Below are 23,057 nucleotides of genomic sequence, written 5' to 3'. Positions count from 1 at the left end.
GGTGGAAGGGTGAGAGTACACGGTGGTCTGTAGCGGGAGTAGAGGAGAGCAGGGAAGCCAGCTGATGAGACCCAGAGCCAGAAAACTTCCAAATACGCAGGGAGGCTAGACTGGGGTTTGTTGGCCTCTCTCTCCCACCGGAAATCAAGCTACGTGGTCCTTCTGGGGGCCAGGTAGAAGTGACACACTGCATACTTCATAGACTGATTCTACAGAGATTTTAGTGGAGCCAAACCAAGAGAAACAGTGGTGGCAGTGTCCAGGACTTACCTGGCAACTGCTGCTGTCTGGCTAGTTCACCTACCTCCCTTTGGATCAGTGCAGAGTTGGAGGGTTCCTTCATTTAAGCCTTTGAGAACCAGGGTAGAGCTATCAGTTTACTCTCCAAGTCAGCCTGGATATTTTTAATTAAAAAGAAATCTATTGGGCCTATTACCATGTGTCAGGCCTAGTCTGTTTAGTCTGGGAGGATACAGAGTTGAGCAAGACATGGAGTATTTTCACAAAAGGCTCACATAGAGGGAGAGACAGACACATGCACAGCTCACCACAGTAAAGCATGGCTGGGAGATGAGCTGTAAAGGCACAGAGGAAAGAAAGGATGGAGACTGGAGGCTGGGGAAGGAGGAAGGAGAGGAGGGGAAAGCTGAACAGAAGAAGTGACATTTCAACCTGGCCTTGGAGAAGGATTCTGACAGACTCGGGCAATTAAGAAGGGATTCCCGGCAGAGAACCAGTGGACCAAACCTTGAGAACTGTGCTGCATTCTCCAGAACAGGGAGAAGGGTGCAGCTGCTGGCGTCAGCCACGCTGGCTGCAGGCAAGTGGGTGGGTGCGAATGATGGGAAGCGAGGCTTAGAGGAAAGGTTAGTATCAGGCTGTGAAAGACTGTGAAGGTCATGTTAGGTGTTTGTATTTCATTTAGCAGAAGATGGAGGAGGCTGTGGAGGAGCAGAGGAAAAATAGAAAGAATATGGAATGTAGAAGATCTGAAGGTCTTGGTTCCTCTTAGTGGCTCTGTGTCCTTGGACACTTGCTCTCTCAAAGGGCCACTTAACTCCCCTTAGATTCAGTGTTCTGAGCTAGAAAATGATGATGTTGGTAATGATGCTCACCCTAGATGCTAAAGGATTATTGTGTTCTTGTGCTCATAGCCTGCTTAAATTCTGCTTTTTTCAAGGTCATCCTTAAAATATTACCTCCTCTTCAAACCTTTCTGGATCCCCAGAGTGTAGTTGAAAAATCAAGACACACATATATATGAAACAATAAAGAAATCAGCATATAAATATGCCATTGGGCTAGGCAGACATGTGGGGCATGAAGAGCCTGAGCTCTTAGAGCAGACAGGACTGGGGTCCAATCCTGGCTTTGTTTCTTACTTAAATTTGAACAAGTTGTTTAACTTTTAAATTGAGGATGAAAATACCTGTTCTACCTTCTTAAAAATATGAGCAAAATGTGTGAAGGTGTTTGGAAACTAGGTGTTCCACAAATGTTACCCACTGTGGTTATTATTTTAGGTTTGGAAGTGATCAGATCTAGTGTGTGTTTTAGAAAGTGTTTGTGAGGGACGCCTGGGTGGCTCAGTCATTAAGCGTCTGCCTTCGGCTCAGGTCATGATCCCAGGGTCCTGGGATCGAGCCCCGCATCGGGCTCCCCACTCGGCGGGAAGCCTGCTTCTCTCTCTCCTGCTCCCCCTGCTTGTGTTCCCTCTCTTGCTGTGTCTCTCTCTGTCAAATACATAAATAAAATCTTAAACAAAAAATTAAAAAAAAAAAGTATGTGTGAGATGGATAAAATGAAGGGAAGAGAGACAGGTGGTTGAGAGACCATGGGAGTGCTTTTGTAATAGTCCAGGCAGAAAAGGATGAGGGCCTGGACAAGGGAGGGTAGATCCAAGTGCTGTTTTGGGGATAGAACCAATAGAACATGGCACTAATTGGACAGGAGGGATAGAAAGAAGACAAAGAGCCAAAGGTAAAAACTTTGATAGATGGTAATGCCATGAACCAAGCCAGCCCCTTGTTTCTTTCTAACTGTAGCAATCCAGAGAAGAAGGAAAGGAAAGGAGGTGCCCCAGGACTTGCATTCTCTTATTCTGACTCTCACTGGCCCTGGCACTCTTCATTTGACTGTTTCCCTCTCTATTCCCCCACAACACTGTTGGTAGAACCTGCTGAACCTGAAGATGAGCCCAGAATTTCTCCTTTAATGTGCCCTATTCTCAAACCCTCAGCCTATGGCCATGATAAGGTGTCTGTGCCAAAGAATCCATATATTATGGCAGGAGAGGCTGAATGAGGTTCCTCCTCTTCCCCTGCCCTGGGGCTGTGGCATGTCCCTCAACCCCTGGCTTGTTCCTTCCTTCCTGGATATGAGGGCTGTTTTATTTTGGGAGGCAAAATATGCTCAGAGGCTGAGTTTGTCTTTGCCAGCAATTTATTTAACATAGGTTTACTGCAGGAATCTTACAAGCCAATAGTGTACAGGATAATTTCTCTTAATAAGCCAATAAAGAAATAACATACTCCAAATCAATGACTGATTAATCACACTATTGTTCCAGGTAAGGGGAGAGGAAAGGAGTAAAATACAAACTTTTTTTTTTTAAGATTTTATTTATTTATTTGAGAGAGAGAATGAGATAGAGAGAGCATGAGAGGGGGGAGGGTCAGAGGGAGAAGCAGACTCCCTGCTGACAGCAGGGAGCCCAATGCGGGACTTGATCCTGGGACTCCAGGATCATGACCTGAGCCGAAGGCAGTCGCCTAACCAACTGAGCCACCCAGGCGCCCCATAAAATACAAATTTAGTTGACGTGTACCTTTATACAAGTTGGTACTGGGAAGAGACAGCTTAGCCAACTGAGAGCTGATGTCCAGCTACCAGTGCAAAAGTACAAGTCTCATGTTGCTAGAACATACTGCTAGGGAACAGGGGAGCTGGTGTTGATGGGCAAGATGTTCTTTATGGGGCTGCTATATGACTTTCACTGTTGCCTATTAGTATTACCTTTACGGATGTCCATGATGACCATTTTTATTCAACAAATACTGGAAGTCCTAGCCACAGCAATCAGACAAGAAAAAGAAATAAAAGTCATCCAAATTAGTAAGGAAGAAGTAAAACATTCACTATTTGCAGATGACATAATACTATATATAGAAAACCCTCAAGACTCCATCAAAAAACTACAAGAACTGACAAATTAATTCAGTAAAGTCACAGGATACAAAATCAATATACAGAAATCCATTGCATTTCTATACATGAATAATGAAGTAGCAGAAAGAGAAATTAAGAAAACAATTCCATTTACAGTTGCACCAAAAATAACAGTATACCTAGGAATAAACTTAACCAACTTAACCTGGCCTCTGAAAACCATAAAACATTGATGAAAGAAATTGAAAACAACAGAAAGAAATGGAAGACATTCCAGGGGTGCCTGGGTGGCTCAGTCGTTAAGCGTCTGCCTTTGGCTCAGGTCATGATCCCAGGGTCCTGGGATCGAGCCCCACGTCAGGCTCCCTGCTCGGCGGGAAGCCTGCTTCTCCCTCTCCCACTCCCCCTGCTTGTGTTCCCTCTCTCGCTTTGTCTCTGTCAAATAAATGAATAAAATCTTTAAAAAAAAAAAAAAAGGAAATGGAAAGACATTCCATGCTTGTGGATTGGGAGAGTAAATACTGTTAAAATGTCTATAAAGAAATCTACAGATTTAATGAAATCCCTATAAAATACCAACAGATTTTTCACAGAACTAGAACAAACAATTCTAAAATTTGTATGGAAATGCAAAAGACCCCCAAATAGCCAAAGCAGTCTTGGAAAGGAAGAACAAAACTGGAGGTATCACAGTCCCAGATTTCAAGATATACTACAAAGCTATAGTAATCAAAGTACTATGGTACTGGTACAAAAGATCAATGGAACACAATAGAAAGCCCAGAAATAAACCCATGATTATATAGCCAATCTTCAACAAAGGAGGCCAAGAATATGCAATGGGAGAAACAGTCTCTTAAAAAATGGCATTGGGAAAACTGGACAGCTACATGCAAAGGAATGAACCTGGACCACTTCTTACACCATACACAAAAATAGACTCAAAATGGATTAAAGACCTAAATGTGAGACCTGAAACCATAAAAATCCTAGAAAAGAGCACAGGCAATAATTTCTCTGACATTGGTCATAACATCTTTCTAGATATGTTTTCTGAGGCAAGGGAAGCAACAGCAAAAATATTGGGATCACATCAAAGTAAAAAACATCTGCATAGCAAAAGAAACAATAAAACTAAAAGCCTACAGAAGGGGAGAAGATATTTGCAAACAACATACCTGATAAAGGGTTAGTATCCAAAATACATAAAGAACTTCTACAACTCTACACCCAAAAAACAAATAATCCAATTTAAAATGGGCAGAAGACATGAACAGACATTTTTCCAGAGAAGACATCCAGATGGCCAACACATCCAGACACATGAAAGCATACTCACATCACTCATTGTCAGGGAAACCACAGTGAGATACCACCTCACACCTGTCAGAATGGCTGAAATCAAAAACACAAGAAACAAGTGTTGGGGAGGATGTGGAGAAAAAGGAACCCTCATGTACTATTGGAAAACAGTATGGAGGTTCCTCAAAAAATTAAAAATAGAATGACCAGTAATTCCACTACTGGGTATTTACCCAAAGAATACAAAAACACTAATTCGAAAAGATATATTCGCCCCTATGTTTATTGCAGCATTATTTGCAATAGTCAAATTATGGAAGCAGTACAAATGTCCATTTATAAATGAGTAGATAAGGAAGATGTGGTATAATATACACAATGGAATATTATTCAGTCATAAGAATGAAATCTTGCCATTTGCAACAACGTGAATGGATCTAGAGAGTATAATGCTAAGTGAAATAGAGAAAGACAAATACTCATATGGGAATTTAAGAAACAAAACAAATGAAAAAAGAAAAAAGAGACCAAAAAAACTACAAAATAGACTCTTAACTCTAGAGAACAGATGGTTATCAGAGGGGAGGGGATGGGGGATGGGTGAAATAGGTGAAGGGGATTAAGAGCACACTTACCTTGATGAGCAATGAGTAAGGTATGGAATTGTTGAATCACTATATTGTACACCTAAAACTAATATAACATTGTGTGTTAACTAACTGGAATTAAAAAAATAAACTGCAAAAAAAAAACAAAAACCAAAAACGTCTGCTTTGCGAAGGCGGGAGCTGATTGCCCCAAGGTCTTCAGGGAGCTATCTTTGATCAGCAGAGTGTAGCCTTGCTCAGACCAGATGCTCTTAGATGGTCCTCACAGACTCTATGTTCACAGTTTAATGTTCCCTTGCTATAGTTGTTTCTTCATACGCTTTCATGTTCAGTCCCCAGTGGAGCCCCTCAGCAGCTGAGCAACTGAGTTCTGATGGGCAAGAACAGATGAGATGGTGCCATCCTGACACAACTTACTTCATTCTTCTATCAAAACTTTACTTCTGGGGCGCCTGGGTGGCTCAGTCAGTTGAGCATCTGCCTTCGGCTCAGGTCATGATCTCAGGGTCCTGGGATCGAGCCCCGCATCGGGCTCCCTGCTCAGCGGGGAGTCAGCTTTTCCCTCTCCCTCTGCCCCCACCACTTGTGCTCTCTCTATATCGTTTACTCTTTCTCTCTCGAATAAATAAAATCTTTAAAAAAAAAAAAAGTCTACATCTTTTTTTTTCTCTTTGTCATATACAAGTAGATTAAAACAGCTTCACCTAAGTCATAAGCAAGTGGGTTTGAAGTCCTGTCAAACAAATACACAACAAGGGAGTAGCTGAGAGGACCCACAGTGGGTTGCTGGGCTCCCTCATCTTCAGGCTGCGCCTCTTTAGTCACGGGGACCCCCTTGAATACGTGCAGCGCTCCCGGGGCAGGAGGAGCATGCCTGAGCCCTGGCGAGCATGACACTGCTGAGCGGCATGGTAGCCTGGACGGGTGTCTGGTGACGAGAAGGGCGTTGGTAGAGATGGTTGCCGGAGAGGCCTCTCAGCAAATGTGCATTTCTTTATCCCTGTGTGCTCAACCTTTGAATTTGTTTGTCTTCCTCTCTGCCAGGGAGCCCTCGGGTCTCTTCTCCCTTCTTTCTTCCCATGGGGCTTTAGGCTTTTGACCGTCTTGTGGCACAGACTCCCCTGCCCCTGTCAGTGGACTGTGTCTTCTCCCTGATCTTTGATCTTGGCTTGCCCTCTGTTCCATTATCTCCCTTCCTACCCCTCCCACCTTCCCATTGTCTTTCTGTTGGAGCCAGGGGCCCTTTCCGTGGCCTTCCCTTCCCTATTTAACCTCCGCCAGCCATCTTCACACAGAATCGGCCCTTCGAGGCCTTGGTACTCTTGATCTTACTGAGTGCCGCGGGATGCGGGACGCCAGAGGAAGCATAGCACTGTGGTTTGACTTCAGATCCCAGCAAGTTATTTCCCTTCTCTGATCCTTGGTGTTTCCCCATCTGTTAAATAGGAATTTTAATAGTGCTTATTCCTTCATAGGGTGACTGTAAGGGATTAAATGAGTCCATGGGTCTGAAGCACCTCACACAGGGCCGGCACATAATTGGTCAATATACATTAATCACGGTTGTTACTAAAAGCGCAAAGGCAAGGTGTGCCCCCCAGGGGGCTGAGGGCTGGTGTTGTAGCTGGGGAAACAGAACATAGCATTTTGAACCCTAGTTTGTCGCACTTTCCAGATAGAGCACGCAGAGGGTGTTAGGGCTGACTGGGACGAAACCGATCTGGAAAAGCTTCCTGCACAAGGCTGAAGGAGGTAGGTTTCTGTGAGGCATTTTAAGATCGTAGTTGCCGTCTGGAAGGAGAGGGGACGCGATGGGTAGAGAAGCACCTGCTCCAACACTCCCTCGCTTCTACAGGCTTCACCCTTCCTCTTTGTCCTGGTGCTCCCCATACATTACATACTCCTGCATCTCATCCTTCTCATCCACAGGGAATTCGCCAAAGAGAGAGAGAGAGTGGAGAACCGGAGAGCATTCATGAAACTGCGGAGGCAGCAGCAGATTGAGCGTGAGCTGAATGGGTACCGCGCCTGGATAGACAAAGCAGGTGAGGCGTGCGGGCTCACAGATGTCCCTGCAGACAGCCCCTTGCCCCGCCCCCTCCGCTTCCATCCACAGGGGCAGCCCTGGCCAGAGCACAGAGAAGCTCTGGATGGCTCACCAGCTTTGTGCGTTCCCTGCTGGTCCCTCTTCCTTCCTCTGGGGTCTAACCGTCCCTGTTCTTCTACCAAACACCTTTGTGAGGCCCGGAAGGTGAAGTGAGTGAAAGGTAACAGAGCCAGTCCAGGAACAGAGGTTGGGTGGGTGACATTTTACACTACTGCTAATAATAATAATAATAACAACAACAACAGCAGCAGCAGCAACAACAATCCATTCATTCCACAAATATTTATTGAGTGTTTACTTTGTGCCAACACCTGTTCTAGGAACCTGAGACACAGCAGGGAGCCTTTCTTGCAGAGCTCAGTCCCCTCTAGCTGGGGAAGGCAGAGATAAAATGATGAGTAAGTAACTTGTAAGAAGGTGATAAGTACACTAGAAAACAGATCAAGGTAGGGTTATGGGGTGTAGGGTAGGTTGTGATTTTATTTAAATTTTTAAAGATTTATTTATTTATTTGGCAGAGACACAGCGAGAGAGGGAACACAAGCAGGGGGAGTGGGAGAGGGAGAAGCAGGTTTCCCGCGGAGCAGGGAGCCCCATGCAGGGCTCGATCCCAGGACCCTGAGACCATGACCAGAGCTGAAGGCAGACGCTTAACGTCTAGGCGCCCCTAGACTGTGATTTTAAATAGGGAGGTCAGGGAGACCCATTTTGGGGAAAGACTTGAAGGAGCTGAGGCATAAGTCATGGGAATGGAATGTCTGAGGGGGGTATCTCAGTGCCAAGGCTCTAGCGTAGAAGTGGGCCAGGAATATTCCCAGAGCAGGAGGAGGAATGAGTAAGGGGAGGGGAGCAGGAAGACAGGGTGGGGGCTGTAATGGGAGGAAGGGCAGACTTTATCGGCCATTGTAAGGGTTTGGGGCTTTCCTGTAAGTGAGGCAGGAACCATTGGACTGTTTGGGTCAGAGGTGGGAGATGGTCTGTTTGAAGATTTGAAGGGAGCACTTGGTTGCTGCATTAGAAGGAGGGCAAGGTCAGAAGTAGGGAGGTTGACCGTGAGGCCAGTGCAGTAAGTGGGTAATAGCTGATGGTGAGAACTGCTTGTTGCTATTCCCTGAGTTGTCCCCAGTTCCTCACTACAAGGCTCAGCATCAGGAACAATTCTTGCCCAGCCTTGAGAATAGGTCCAAACCTATCACGGTTTTATTAACCCACAGAGCCACCAGATTCAAGTTTGACTGTGGCTCAGCTGCTTATGAGGGGTATCGATCACCCCATATCTGTCAGTAAAATGGATGCATTTGCTGTCCTTATTATTTTAAAGATTGCATTGCATTGCTGTTATATATCTTTATTTTCATCCTGAGCAAAGAGTAATTTATTTTAATAAAAAAATACACATGACAGCATTTTTTTTCTCTATTCCTGGTAGAAAGCATAGCTCAAATGTGAGGTCTCGCAGGAAAAATTTGGAATATGATTTGACGTTTAGCTGCCTGAGCCTTATTCTTCTACAGCAGCTTTGGAATGACACCATGGCCCTCCTGTTCTAACCACCAGCACACAAAAGCTCACTCTCGGCTCTGGAGTCAACCTTTGATCACCTGTCAGGTGTGAGTGTGTGTGCAATGAAAAGTGCCATTTCAGTGCCCGATAGATTAAAAACCACCTCCCATTTAGGACTATCTGCATCTCTTTGCTGCCTCTGGAGGCCTGCGCTGTGCCTACTGATGGCGCTTCCCAAGTTGCCCTTTCTTCTCCGAGGCTCTCGTGTGGGGGTGAATGTGAACCTCTCCGCCTTCTTTCCAGAATGGTAACTCAGCCTTACCGAGCAGACTTGCCTCCAGGTCTGGCAGGCAGCTTGAAGTTCCCCACTGTCCTTGGCTTCCTGGGTGGAGGAGCCATCTGACAGCCCGCCCCTGTGGGCAGGCTGGCAGCAGAACTGGAAGAGAACCTTCCCCGCCCCGTCTGTGACCCCACTTGTGGTCAGGCAGCATTGGACGCTGTTCTTTGGGGCTCTGCTCTTCCGATACGCTCAGAATTCCAAGGCTCCACTTTCTTCCAGTTGGCAAAGCCAGCTCTCTCCTTCTAAGAAAAAAGACGTACTGCGACGTCAAATTGTGCTTCCTGGCCCTTCCCTTTGCAAATGGGGTGTGAGTGAATCAGAGACATATGGGTTACATTTCCCTGGAAAGACACTTTCAAGTTCGAAAGAGAACTTGGCAAAAGGCAGTGGGGGAGGGGGGGCAGCTTCGGCACATCCAGAGCCCTCAGAGCACTTCTCAGAGCTATTCAGCGGCACCACACACCCTCCGTCTGCCTTGCGGGTCCTCCGATCTGCCCACCCCAGCACCCAGGCACTGTACACAGCAGATGTGACTCCCAGGCTGACGTCATTCACGTTGCCATGGGGGGTATTTTAATGAGTACCTGATTTTTAAATGATGCCCTCTGAACAACAGTGGGCTGTAAATGACTTTAAAACCCTCTATGTCTGCATAAAGGAGCATCCCACCAGTAACACTTAACCTGTTAACTTAGAGTTTTGCCAGAGGCTGTACTTAAAAAAGAAAGCTAAACATTTATGACTTGGTATAATGGCCATCCTGCGTGGTCCCCTCCGAGCCTCAAAGTGTTCCCCTCCCTGGGAAATACATTACATACTCTCTGTTTTATTATGCAGGTGGAATTATGGTAATGACTTTGCCCTCTTCTGCTTGTCCTTTTACTTGTTAAAATTGCTTAAATTAAACCATTGTTTAATAGGGCCTGCTGCAAGCTTTTCCCCAGCAGCTGGGATCCTAAGGAATGATTGCTCAAGGCCCCCGACATCCTCCCTGTGGCTGAGGTGGGGCGGGGATCAAAACTCATCCACATCACTCCCAAAGGGGACTCAGAATCCTGCCAGACATGGGACAGAAGGGCTAGTTTGTAAGTTTGGAGGGATGCTAGTGAGGTTTATTTTAAACAAGTCTCACTAGAATTCCTGGAATGCAGGACTGTTCCTGGGGAGGTCATGAGGAAAATCCAAGGGACTATTGGTTCTTTTCCAAATACCAACAACCAGACACATCATTCCAACACTGGCCAGTCCTTCAGTTCTCCAGCTGGGTGTCCAACAATTCAATTCAGTTCTGACACTAAACACCACCAGAAATTAGTGCAGATCTCATAGGTTAGGGACTCAATCCCACAAGCCTGCCCTCACTTCACACAGCAGCCCCAAGTGGAGTCCCCAGGTGACCTGCATTTTTGCCTTCTGGACTGCAAATTTAGAGGGCTCCAGGTTTGATAATTCCTCGAATGACTTCCAGAACTCAGGAAAATTATTCTTACCACCACCAGTTTATTACAAAGGATTCAACTCAGGAACAACCAAATGGAAGAGATACGTGGGGGTGGAAGGGGGGCAAAGAGCCTCCATGCCCCCTTCAGGCATATCACCCTCCCAGCATCTTAATGTGTTCACTAACTCTGAAGCTTCCTGAGCCCCATTATGTAGGGTTTTTTTTTTTTTTTTTTGAAGGTTCCATTAGATAGACCTGCTTGAGTAAATCATTGGCCATTGGTGATTAAACATTCTCAAGCCCCTCACCCGTTCCAGGAGTTAGGAGGGGGAACGGAGCTAAAAGTTATAGCCAAATATGTGGTTGGTTTTTCTGGTGACCCGTCCAGATCCTCAGGTAGTGTAGGCCTCCCCCACAATGAGTTATCTTGTTAGCATACGGAAGACAGTAAATTCCAAGGGTTTGGGAACTCTGTGCCAGGAAGGTGGACAAAAAACAAATATTTGTTTGTTCTATCAGAGGGACAAATTCACGATGGGCCTAAGCCTCTTTCCCTCAAGCAAGGCAGACTGTGGTATGGGGGTAAGAGGAAGCAAGCCCAAAAGTCCTGCTCCTCTGGGCCATTAGCATCTTCTTCTGCTCCTCCTCCAAGAAGTAGACAGGCTGGAGCTGAAAACATGGTCTTACCTCCTGAACGAGGCGGTAGATGTGCCCTGGTATGCCTGGTATGTGCTGCGGACGAGGAGCACCAAGGAAGCTCCTCTTGCTAGGAAAAGTTTACAGAACCTGGGTAAAATAAAAAAAAACAGAAATGGAAATTTTTCACTCCTACCAATTTAGGAGATTTCAGTTAAAAAAGATCAGGTCTTGCTCGCAGCAAGTGTTATCAGACGCAGAGCTGAATTTTACCCATCAACCTCCACGTGGCCCCTCGGTACAGAACTTCCTTTCTGTTCTGATTTGCACTCAGGAGCTCCCTCTGTGGCCCTTGCTGTCTTTCTGATGCTGGTGCCTGCGTGGAGCTGTGAACTCTTTGCCCTCTCTCTCTCTCTCTCTCCCTTTTTCTGTTGCCCTGGAGCCACAGCAGTCCCTGGGGGATTTTTCATTTTGCAAAATAATTTGACATTTACAGATAATTTACTCAACCATTTGTTTCCATATAGAGGAAGTCATGCTCGCTGAAGAAAATAAAAATGCCGGGACGTCAGCCTTAGAAGGTAAGGACGTGCTCCCGCACTTGCCTGCTTTTGCGCCCTCTTAGGCTGTGGCCATCTCTTGATCAAAAGAGGAAAAAAAAAAAAAAAACCAAGAGGAGTGCCCTGGGATTTGAAATGAAAGTCTCTCTGTCATAAAATCTCTCATGCTTTAAAATGAAGGGAATTGACTCATGGATTTAAATGCTTTTTAAAGTGATGGAAATGAAATCCAAGAGCTGCTTTGTTCTAGGGTATATGATTGATAACCGTACCATGAAAAGACCATCACACAACCAGCGGCACGTAAAGGGATCTTCGGTGAAAATTTGTGGGGATCATCTTGGGACCATTTCATTAGCAGGAGGTGGCGTTGTTTATGAAGAGAACAAACAGATAGGGAGCGCCTGTTTACCTACTGCATGTAGATAAGGTCTAGCAAGGGTTCTGGAGCCCGTGTGTTTCGAGGTGCTGCCGAGCACGGGAGTCCTGTCTCTGTAGACACTGGCGACTTCTAGAACCATGGCTCAGGTGCTTCAAGGCGGCTGCCTGTGTCACAGAGGCTTCTGGCACACAGTCCTGAGCTTTGACCAGAACGATCTGGTTGTTCTTGTGTTCTTTCACTGGCCTCCCCCCTTCCCTGGTGTAGTGCTTCGAAGGGCAACCATCAAACGGAGCCGGACGGAGGCCATGACTCGAGACTCCAGTGATGAGCACTGTGTTGACATCTCCTCTGTGGGTGAGTGGAACCAGTTAGATCTTTGACTTGTCTGAGCTCCTGTAAGAAGAAAGATCCTGTCTTTTGAGAAGCACCACGAAGAGAAATAGAATCAAGAGAATCCAGGATTTAGGGAAGTAATTAGGGAAGGACTTGGAAATCTAATCTAGAGAAAAATGGACCATGGGGTGTAGGGCTAAGAATCCCACCCAGATTCTTCAAGTGTGACAGATGTATTCCATTTGCATATAAATACTGTCTGTCCTGGAGGTGATAATGAGAACCCACTTTGAGATATTGTTCCAAGGATCCCGAGGACCTGTTGCTTCTAGTGACCCCCATTTGAGGACCTGCAATCATTTGCTTAACCTTAGTGACACCCACCTACTTCCATGTGATATTTCAACAAATTCCTACTGACAACTCTTAAATGATTGCTCTTCAGTCCCAGGTTCTCTTAGATATGCTGGCTGATGGCAGATTTAACCTTCCCAGAAAAAGGGATGGCAGATTTTTACCTCTTCCCTCACTTCATCCTTAAAAGCAGAAGAGGTATACAGAACTCAGTGCTGCTCTAGGCTGCCCATGGTAGAAATCATCACAAATGTAGCAAAACGATTCCAGTGCCTGAAACATACTTGAAAGGCCAGAGAGAAGCCCAATCCCCATAAGCCCATAAACGCCATCCTATTAGGATTCAGGACACTGGGTATATGTCTGGTGTTGTGCCCAGGGAGTCTTTCAGTTTCCTAGAACTGAGAGTGTCCAGAGAGGAAAAGCAGGGATCTCTGCTATGGAAACTACTTCATTCATACCATAGGGATTTCCCTGGGCCTGCAATGTGGGGGTCACCTAACCCCCAGGACTGAAGCTGTCCACCTCCCCCTTTGACTGCCCCCCTTGCCGTGGAGGGTGATCTGTCGTGCAGCCTCATTCTTCCTCCTTACTTCTCTCCCCTTAGGCACACCTCTTGCCCGAGCCAGCATCAAAAGTGCAAAGGTGGATGGGGCCTCCTATTTCCGGCACAAAGAAAGGCTTCTGCGCATCTCTATCCGCCACATGGTTAAATCCCAGGTGTTTTACTGGATTGTGTTGAGCCTTGTGGCTCTCAACACTGCCTGCGTGGCCATCGTCCATCACAACCAGCCCCAGTGGCTCACCCATCTCCTCTGTAAGTGGCCAGTGACTGCCGGCCGGCACAGTGCGGCTAGATTCGGGTGTGAACATAAGAGGATGGGTGTCCTGCTGGGCCTGGCAGTGCTCTGAGGGGGAGGCCAGAGTTGGCCTCTAGGGGTTGGGATAGCACACCACAGGTCCCCTTGTCATTCATTATTGAATCAGATGAATCTTTGCTGATAAGACAACAAAATGGTGTTAGCCTTGGGTACTTTAAGGCCTTCACTTAGTATCTAAGGAGACTCAATGGTGTAGAGAGTTTTGGTCACCTAAGTCCTGGGGAGAAAGTTCTAAGGGCAGTGGTTACTTCCAATAGACCAAGACAGGAACTTATAGGTCAGCTCTGGGTAGGGCCTCCATTGGGGGTAAATGGGGATCCAGGATGCTGTCACACAGCTGGGTGTGTGTAAGGCGAATCTGGCTCTTTCATCAGCGCCATGATAAAGCCCTTTCTTTCTCTCCTGAGAGCCATACACCATTTAAAGGCCAGTGACAAACCCATCCATTGAAAGAGAGCAAAGCAGACATGTGGAGTGTGCCTGGGCCCCCCAGGTCAGAGTGTATTCAGATATCATTAGGTTTTGCCTGCCATTGACCTGACGTGGTCACTGAATGTCTTTGCCTTGGGGGTCCTGCTGGTGTTGAGGGCTCCTCCGTAAGGTGAGGGGGTTGGGCTGGGGGGTGTGGGAGCCCATGGCATCTATGGAATAAACACTTCTGCTCTTGACGCTTTCAGACTATGCAGAATTTTTGTTTCTGGGACTGTTCCTCTTGGAGATGTCCCTGAAGATGTATGGCATGGGGCCTCGACTTTATTTTCACTCTTCATTCAACTGTTTTGATTTTGGGGTAAGTGCTCTGGAGCCCGCCTGTCCTCCTGCTTCATGTTGATATGCCTCAGTTTGAGATAAGCAGCTCGCTCCACTGCTCAGCATGAAGCACTGAAATCAGAATTTATAAAAGGGGACTAAGTAAGTGAGCTAAAGGGAGGTCAGGAATGAGGAAATCCTTCCCATACCAGGATTTGTTTGTTTGCTTGTTTAAAGTTCTTTTATTTTTTAATGTTTTTATTGAAGTATAACATGCATACCGTTGTGTACACTTAAGTGTGTAGCAGAATGAATTTGACGGAGCTGCCCATAGCAAGTTTTTAACCACTTACTATCTTAGGGGGAAGCCTGAGAGAGAACAAAGGAACTGATTCCAGAAGGTGACTCAGTAAAAATGAGAAGCTTATATACTTGTTTTTTTTTTTTTTTAGTTCAGTTTAAAATTGGCAAAATTATCTAGATATACCCTCATGCAAAGATGCACACGTGTGCACGCACACACACATATCCAGTCTTAGCAGGTTCCCACATAGTCTATTTCATCCAGTGTTCACTTCCTAAATTGTGTTGATATGTAAATGTATGCATATCTAACAGTCTTCAAGGTGCTCTGACATACATTTTTGCCCTCCACTGCTTTCAGGACTCCTAGCCACTCTATTACATATCAGGAGTTACCTTTCCCATTTGCAGATGAGTAAACAGAGAACATCGTGTGCAAGTTCACATCGCCAGTTAGCAACAGAACAAGGTTGCAAAACTTTGGGTTCCTGAACCACTTCTCTTTCTGCCAAACCCGTTCTGTTCCTGCCAAATCTTCAGTTAGGTACTAAGGATTTTGAGCACTTGCCAATCTGCGTTTTCACTTGGACCATATGCTTCTGGGTATATGGGCAATTTTCAGGCACAACAGCAAGTGAAAGACCATTCCCTATATACGTACTTTTCAGCGCTGCAGCGAGGATTAATTTTTGTCACTCTTCCTAGTGTGTTGTGTAGAACATAGTAGACATTCAGTGCACATGTAATTAAAACAAAAACCAAATTGTTAATTTGACATTGCTACTTCCTACAGCAATCAGTATCTATATGCCGCCAAGTAGTACTGTCCCACTGGGGTGTGTGGGACCTGAGTGACTGAAAGATATTTCACATACGGGTGACTGAACCATTCTTGGTAGCACTAAATTCTAGGACAGTGAGAGAATGTGGACCTCCTCTGAGGTTTTTACATTGGAATGCAACCTGTATTAAATTAAATTCGTTTCCTTGCTTTGAGTACCGCTCTTTCGTGTGTTTGTTCAAGGTGTTATTATGTAAGAACAGCTGTGGCTCTCAGATTTGTGCAGAAGCAGTGACTGGCTCTTGTAGTTTCCACCAAGGACAGAGCAGCAGTGAACCAGTCTCCAGCATGAAGGAGTGACGTCAGGAAGGGGAGTGGAGAGCAGTGGGGAGGGAGGCAGTAGAGTCTCATTTTCCCTTGGCAGCCTTCACAAATAGGTAGTCTTGTTGGAGCTGCGCTGGGTGGGGAGGGGAGAGTTTTAATTTCACCATAGCCCAGTGACAGGTGTTGACTGCTGAATGCCAGAAGGCTCCTCTCTTCTCCTCCTCCTCCTCACTGTGGCTGGGTTTGGCTCTTTAGGTCACAGTGGGCAGTATCTTTGAAGTGGTCTGGGCAATCTTCAGACCTGGTACATCTTTTGGAATCAGTGTCTTGCGAGCTCTCCGGCTTCTAAGAATATTTAAAATAACCAAGTAAGTGATCAGAATCTGGACTCTTCCCAACCACCTGTGAGAGTGGAAGCTTCTCTCTGCCTTAATATATTTCCTTCCATCCCCTGTTCTCCTTTGCCACAGTCCCCTTTCCCTACCACATCCCCTACTCCATTCTTCAGCTCCTCCTTCTCCAAAAATCAAACCAGAAAAATACCTATGATGCCAGATCCCATGCCACATTCCCCAGGGGAGCCTCATTGTTGCTCACATCTCTCCTTCACACAAGTACACAAATACAGCCTATTTCATAGACTACCAGGCAGATGCCCAGCTAGATTTGGGGATAATTTTACATTCAGTGTTCACTGCTGTAATGTTTGGGTTTTGTAGGTATTGGGCATCTCTGCGAAATTTGGTGGTCTCCTTGATGAGTTCTATGAAGTCTATCATCAGTTTGCTCTTCCTCCTCTTCCTCTTCATCGTTGTCTTTGCTCTCCTAGGAATGCAGCTGTTTGGAGGCAGGTAAGCACCAATGAACTTTCCATCCAAAGAGCCTCAAAACCCACTCTTTAGCCTGTGAGCGCCAGGATTTCTAATTTGGTCACTGTGCTATCATCCTGTTTGCTTTGGCCCACATCAACCCCTCTGTGTGTGTGTGTGTGTGTGTGTGTGTGTAAAACTTATGTCTCTGCTTTTAATCTTTTCACACTGTACAGGGTTCTGGGTCTGGAGACCTCTCTTTGAAGCTGTCCCCAAAATGTACAGCGTGGGGCCTTATAACTCAAGATCAGCCCAAACCCCATCTCATTATCCACACCCTTCAAAGTGCACAGTCCATCAGTAGTAGTCACTAATAATATGATCTTTATAAGTTACATGGAATGGGGAGAAATTAGGGAAGAGGAGGATATGCAGAAAGGGTAAAAGAAGTGATGAAGAAGGAAGGGAAAACTTGGTATGTGGGATTTTCATTTTGTTCTTCTCTCTGAACTTCCTTTTCAGGTTTAACTTTAATGATGGGACTCCTTCGGCAAACTTTGACACCTTCCCTGCAGCCATCATGACTGTATTCCAGGTATGAGGCCAACTGGCAGTTAAAAATGTTATGTAGGATCTTTTGGATCCTACACATAGCAAAATGATATGTTAGGAGAAACCTACTTTTCTGCCCCAGGCTCGTCCCAGGCAACTGGGACTCTGGTTGAGTATTATAATCACAATAATTCCTAGAATTTCTGTAGCTACATTCTTACCAATAATGGAAGAGCTCTATCATAATTACAGTATTGGCCTTTTTCCTATACTTGTGAGTTCACAAGAGATATTAAGGCAAAGACATTCAGTAACTTACAGTATTTATGACTACCATCAAGTGGGCTTTATTCCAGGAATGCACGGATGGTTCAGTATCCACAAATCAATCAATGTGATCTACCACATTACCAAAATAAAGGTTAAAAATCATATGATTATTTCAATAGATGCAGAAAAAGCATTTAACAAAATTTAACACTCATTCATGATAAAACTCTCAATGAAGTGGGTATGGAAGGAACCTACCTCAACATAATTAAGGCCATGTATGACAAACCCACAGCTAAATCATACTCAGTGGTGAAAAGCTGAAGGCTTTTTCTCTAAGACTAGGAACAAGACAAGGATGTCTACTTGCACCACTTTTATTCTGCGTAGTGCTGGAAGTCCTAGCCACAGCAATCAGACAAGAAAAAGAAATAAAAATGACCCAGATTGGTAAGGAAGAAGAAAAACAATCATACCACATTTATGGTTTTCTGAAATTGGAAGCATCTTCTGACCCATATGTCCATTTAATGAATTATTTTTCCACCCACCCCACCTCTCCCATCCCACAAAAAATATGTTTTTAAATCGTGGAGGGAAACTCAAAAATCAATAATGCTGAGAGCTAAAGAAAACACTATTTAGCTAGAATCTGAGGCCAAACCAGAACCCAGTTTTCTGGAACTGGAACCCATGAGGCTCTTTCTAGTAGTGCTGCCATCCCACGAATTGTATCTTAGCTCCCCTGGGATGGACTGGTAGTGACCAGACCACCTGATCTGTGTGATTCCCATAGGCCTGGCAAAGCTGGAAGTAGAGGGAGTCTGTAGTCAGACTCAGAAAAGAATCTTTCCTTGTGATGCTCTCTTTCCATTTTCAATGCCTAAAATTATCATCCTTATCAAAAGGAAGTTTAGAATTATTCATGGAAGTGACTTTTTCTCCTTGGCAGAATAACCAAGCAAGGGGGTAGATGGAAAAGACGGAGGCCAGAATTTTCCTTTTTACATTGGCCCCATTTTCTCAATCAACCCAAGTCTCTGACTTGCCTGTTGTTTGCTTTGCGTAGATCCTAACAGGGGAGGACTGGAATGAGGTGATGTACAATGGGATCCGTTCCCAGGGTGGGGTCAGCTCAGGCATGTGGTCAGCTATCTATTTCATTGTGCTCACCTTGTTTGGAAACTGTATCCTTTTTAAGATACTCCTCTTCATGCTGCCTGCCTGCCTGGACCAGCATTTAAGGAGGGTGGTGGTGGTGATGGTGGTGGTAGAGGTGGGTGAGTTTTTTTGGCCGGTGGCGGGGGGGGGGCGGTCAGGGTAGTAGTGGGGTGGATATTGCTTGGTATACTAAGAGAAACAAGGATTCTGATCTTAAGGAACTTGTGTACTAGTTGGGTAAAGAAGACAATTATAAACAAGGAGATAAAGTATTATCCAAATCTTCAGCATACAAAATAATAACATGTGAGGCTCTTATACTGAATAGTTGGAAATACTATCAACTGGGGAAAATAAGAGATGACAAAGATTACTGCAGGCTGAAATAGTGGTCACATTGTAATATTAATAAATTAATTACATGTTAATATAGAACAGGACCTGTACATAATAAGATCTCAGAAATATCAGTATTATGATTAATGCTAATACTATTTAGCATAGCTAACATTTATTGTATTTGTGCTATTCGTGAGACCCTGTACTAAATGTTTTACAGGCACTATTTCATCTGATCCTTACCTTCTAAGACTTAGAAGAAATAACTTTCAAAGTCAATCAATTATTAAATTGTAAGGGGAGACTGGAAATCAAGTCCATTTAATTCCCAAACCCTTACCTGGTCATAAGATCTAGACTAGGAAGATTTAGGTTTTAATACCAGCAATTCTGCTTACCAGTTGTGTAGCCTTGGGAAAGTCCCTTAATCTGTCTGAGCTTTTAGTTTTCACATCTGTAAGGAGGATAACAACATTGATCCCTTTGTTAGTTGTGAATAGTAAATGAGGTCATTTATTTGGATGCACCTTATGAACTGCAGACTTCTACACAATCACTAGATGTTTGGGGGGGATGGGACTTGCCTTGAAATGGCATTGATGGAGTAAGAAGGGAGAGCTGTGTGATGTAGCTGTACTTTTGCTTTTCCCATAGTCTCACGGAGACAAGATACTCCTTTAACCTTCTTTGCCCTGAAAATTTCTAGGGGCCAGAGCAGACTATGAAACAAACATGAGACACCCATAAGAAGAAAGTTATGCAGTGCGTTACAGAAATGGAAGACCAGTTTGTCACAATGGCACCTTGATTTTCCTGTTGCTCTGAGGGTAGTCAGACCTGGACTTTGATGCTAAAACCAGTTCTATATTCCACAACACCTGGATCTCAAAGAGAGTTGGAAAATTGGGACTTCAGAGGTTAGAGTTTAGAATGGAAATGGTTCCATAATGATCGTGTGTGCTCTGTGACATTTTTGTTAAATGAAATATGGAAGCCTTTTAGGATAAGAAGAATGAGAGAAGTTAGCATTCCATTATTGAGAGCCGCTCAGTGATGGGTCTGTGGGATCCCATTTCTTTTCACCTTTAAGAACAGAGTAGGATCTTGATCTGGGTGGGCTTCAATTCTAGCTTCCCAGAAAGGAGAAGTAAGCTCCTGCATTGAGCTCCCTACTGTCATGTTGTTCCATGATTCTCTATTCAATATTGCTCTGAGTGGGGACCATACATGTCTAAAGGCCCCCTTACTCCAACTTGGCCCCTGAGTGATTGGATTCAGCTATCTCTGTGTCCTAGGCAAAGAGAAGCCATGTGGAAGGAAGAAGAGATATTCTTCTTCAGACAGGGCTGCATAACCTCTGCTTAATTGATGCTGTGGGGTAGCTTCTGTTCCTGCTGGATCCCAGGCAGCAAAGACTTCGAGAAACCCTCTCAGTCTTGCTGAAGCCTTTTGGTTTTCTTACTTGCCCATCCTTAACTCATCACCCCAGACACACTGCTGAATGTGTTCTTGGCCATTGCTGTGGACAATCTGGCCAATGCCCAAGAGCTGACCAAGGTAAGCATTCTCTGCAGATCTGATGATTCTCTTGTGCCATTGGGCACTTCATCTAGAGCATGGGAATGATGTATCTGCTTTGCATACCTCACAGGATTATTGTTAGGATCAAGTAAAATAATGTATGTGAAGATCAGAGCAGGCTGAGAAGATGTGTGTTCTTAGTAGCTCTAGTCATTTCACCTGAACTGGCTTTTCCCAGTGTCATCACAAAGAAGGGACACTTACACCAGGAATGTAGGTTAGGGGATGAGGTCCCTGCCTGATCACCTGGGGTAAGGCCACTTCGCTGGGCAGGGGAAAGGGTATAAGTAGAGGCACAGTCTTAGCATTTTACTTTAGGGCGGGTCTGCCTGGAAGGACCCTGCTCCATCACTTGCAGATACTGCAGAACATCTGAAAGATGTCAGCTCCAGCTTCTGACCTCCACAGCCATGGGCTCCACCGAGGGCTAGAGCCTGGGGTAGAATTCCGTGGCTTTCCTGAGGAATGGTGGGGAAGCCTGTGGGACAGGGTAGAGACCAGAATTACTGGCAATGCCAGAGCTGTGGAGGCTTCTGTCTCCTAAGGTGCCTGGCACCTGGCCACCTGAGGCCACCCACCCTCCTACTGCCTTGTTTAACCCCTTTTCCTGCCTTCCTCATTTCATCTGGTCTCCAGAACTTGTGGGGAGAGCCAAGGGAGCTATTCTCCTTCATGGGGATACCAGGCAAGGCCATCTCTGCTTTGTGTCTAGGATGAGCAAGAAGAAGAGGAGGCTTTCAACCAGAAACATGCATTGCAGAAGGCCAAGGAGGTCAGCCCGATGTCTGCACCCAACATGCCCTCTATCGAGTGAGTTGGCTGTCCCCACTTCACTGACCCCTGGGCTCCTGTGCTAACAGCCGATTCATCAACTCAAAATGGTATATTATTAGAGGATGCCTCCTCCATGCTGGGAAATGTCCTAAGAATACAGCAGCGAGCAAGACAGAGTCTCTGTTCTCATGGAGCTTTTATTTCAGTGAGAGAGATAGATAATTAACACACATAAATAATTTTAGGTGGTGATCACTGCTCTAAGGTAAATAGAACAGGGTAATAATGCAGAAGAATAAGAATTGGGTGCAGTACTTACAGGCAGCCTGGGAGGGATTCTTTGAAGAGGTGGAATTCAAGCAGAGATCTATATGTGGAGAAGGCGGTCATGTAAAATTACAAAGGAGGAGCATTCTCCAGCGAGGTGCAGTGTGGCTGGTGGGCAGGGAGCAAGGAGGAATAGAAGGAGACATGGCCAGGGAGATCCTGGAGGCCCAGGTGAAGCGTTTTAGCTTTTATTCTAATTGCAACCATGGAGGCTCTAAGGCAGAAGGATGGATACTACATGATCTACACTTTTTAAAAAATATATTTTATTTATTTATTTGAAAGAAAGAGAGCGTGAGCAGGGGGAGGGGCAGAGGGAGAGGGAGAAGCAGACTCCCCGCTGAGCAGGGAGCCCGACGCGGGGCCTGTTCCTAGGACCCCGAGATCATGACCTGAGCTGAAGGCCGACACTTAACCGGCGCCCCCCCCCCCCCGCCATGATAAATATTTTAAAAGTTCGCTCTGCTCTATGAAGAATGGATTGTAGGGGCCAAAGGTGGAGGCAGGGAGACAGGGTTGACTATAAGAATAAAGTAGGTGACGGATAATGGTCGTTGAGACCATGGTAGCAATGGAGGAAATGAGAAGTAATCCCATTCAGTCTGTGCTTTGGAGGGAGAACCAATAGGACGAGGTGATGGACTAAATGTGTTGGAGGTGGGGATAAGAAAGAAAAAGAAATATTTCTCCCATGTTTTAAGGTTTGATGCCTAAGCAACTAGGTAGATGGTGGTGGTACTTACTGATAGTTTGGAGAACGGTGGAAATCCAAGGTTCATTTTGGCCACATTAAATTTGAGATGCTTAGAGGACATCCAAGTGAAGATGTTGAATAGGCCGTTGGTCACATGAGTCTGAAGCTTGGAAGAGAAGTCCAGGTTAGAAATAAAGATTTGGGGGGAGCCATTTGTATTTGGATGGCATTAAACTATTAGCACGGGTGAACTGGCACAGAGTTGGTGAGACAGAGTTGCTCAGGATGGAGGCCAGAGCACTCCTGTGCCTTGATGTCTGGCAGAGGAGAAACCCGCAGAGGAGATAGACGGGGAGCAATTAGGAGTAGGAAGAAAGAACAGGGAAGTGTCCTATCCTGGAGACCTAGAGAAGAAAACTCTTCAGGAAGGAGTGAGTGGACAGTGCAGCTAAATACTCTCAAAAGATCACATAAGCTGAGGACAGAAAAGGGACCATTGGGTTTGGCAAAACGAACGTTGTTAGTGACCTTCAGTTTCAGCGGCCCGGTGGGAACAGAATCCAGTTGGAGTGGATTAGGGAGAGAATGGCAGGTGAGAGAGGAGAGCAGCGAGTGTAGACTTTAAGGATCTAGCCTGGACCTGTGGTTGCTGGTAGAACTAGCAAGGCGTGGGCCCCGTGTGGACCTGGAAGAAAGTGTTGGAGGAGGAGCTGAGAATCCCTTTTGTGGCTTCTGAGCCTCGGTGAGGTCTGCGTGGGCGGCCCTGGGGATCGATGG

At 45.5% G+C, this 23,057-nt stretch overlaps 1 protein-coding gene across 4 annotated transcripts in view; it reads left to right on the top strand.

The window, feature by feature from the left end:
• Positions 1–23,057, top strand: part of CACNA1E (calcium voltage-gated channel subunit alpha1 E) — a 319,486-nt gene that overhangs the window by 220,938 nt on the left and 75,491 nt on the right. For all 4 annotated transcript variants that reach the window (XM_078078099.1, XM_078078097.1, XM_078078098.1 and 1 more), the window contains 11 exons: positions 7,008–7,123; positions 11,633–11,686; positions 12,312–12,401; positions 13,342–13,551; positions 14,293–14,405; positions 16,029–16,141; positions 16,493–16,624; positions 17,105–17,177; positions 18,474–18,591; positions 20,394–20,461; positions 21,198–21,295. In XM_078078099.1, coding sequence (XP_077934225.1) covers positions 7,008–7,123; positions 11,633–11,686; positions 12,312–12,401; positions 13,342–13,551; positions 14,293–14,405; positions 16,029–16,141; positions 16,493–16,624; positions 17,105–17,177; positions 18,474–18,591; positions 20,394–20,461; positions 21,198–21,295 — 1,185 coding nt within the window. The remainder of the gene's footprint in view (positions 1–7,007; positions 7,124–11,632; positions 11,687–12,311; positions 12,402–13,341; positions 13,552–14,292; positions 14,406–16,028; positions 16,142–16,492; positions 16,625–17,104; positions 17,178–18,473; positions 18,592–20,393; positions 20,462–21,197; positions 21,296–23,057) is intronic.

The sequence above is a fragment of the Halichoerus grypus genome, chromosome 7 (assembly GCF_964656455.1).
Source record: "Halichoerus grypus chromosome 7, mHalGry1.hap1.1, whole genome shotgun sequence".
NCBI classification, from domain to species: Eukaryota; Metazoa; Chordata; class Mammalia; order Carnivora; family Phocidae; genus Halichoerus; species Halichoerus grypus.
The sequence above is the reverse complement of the archived record's forward strand: the minus strand, read 5'-3'. Positions and strand labels throughout refer to the sequence as shown.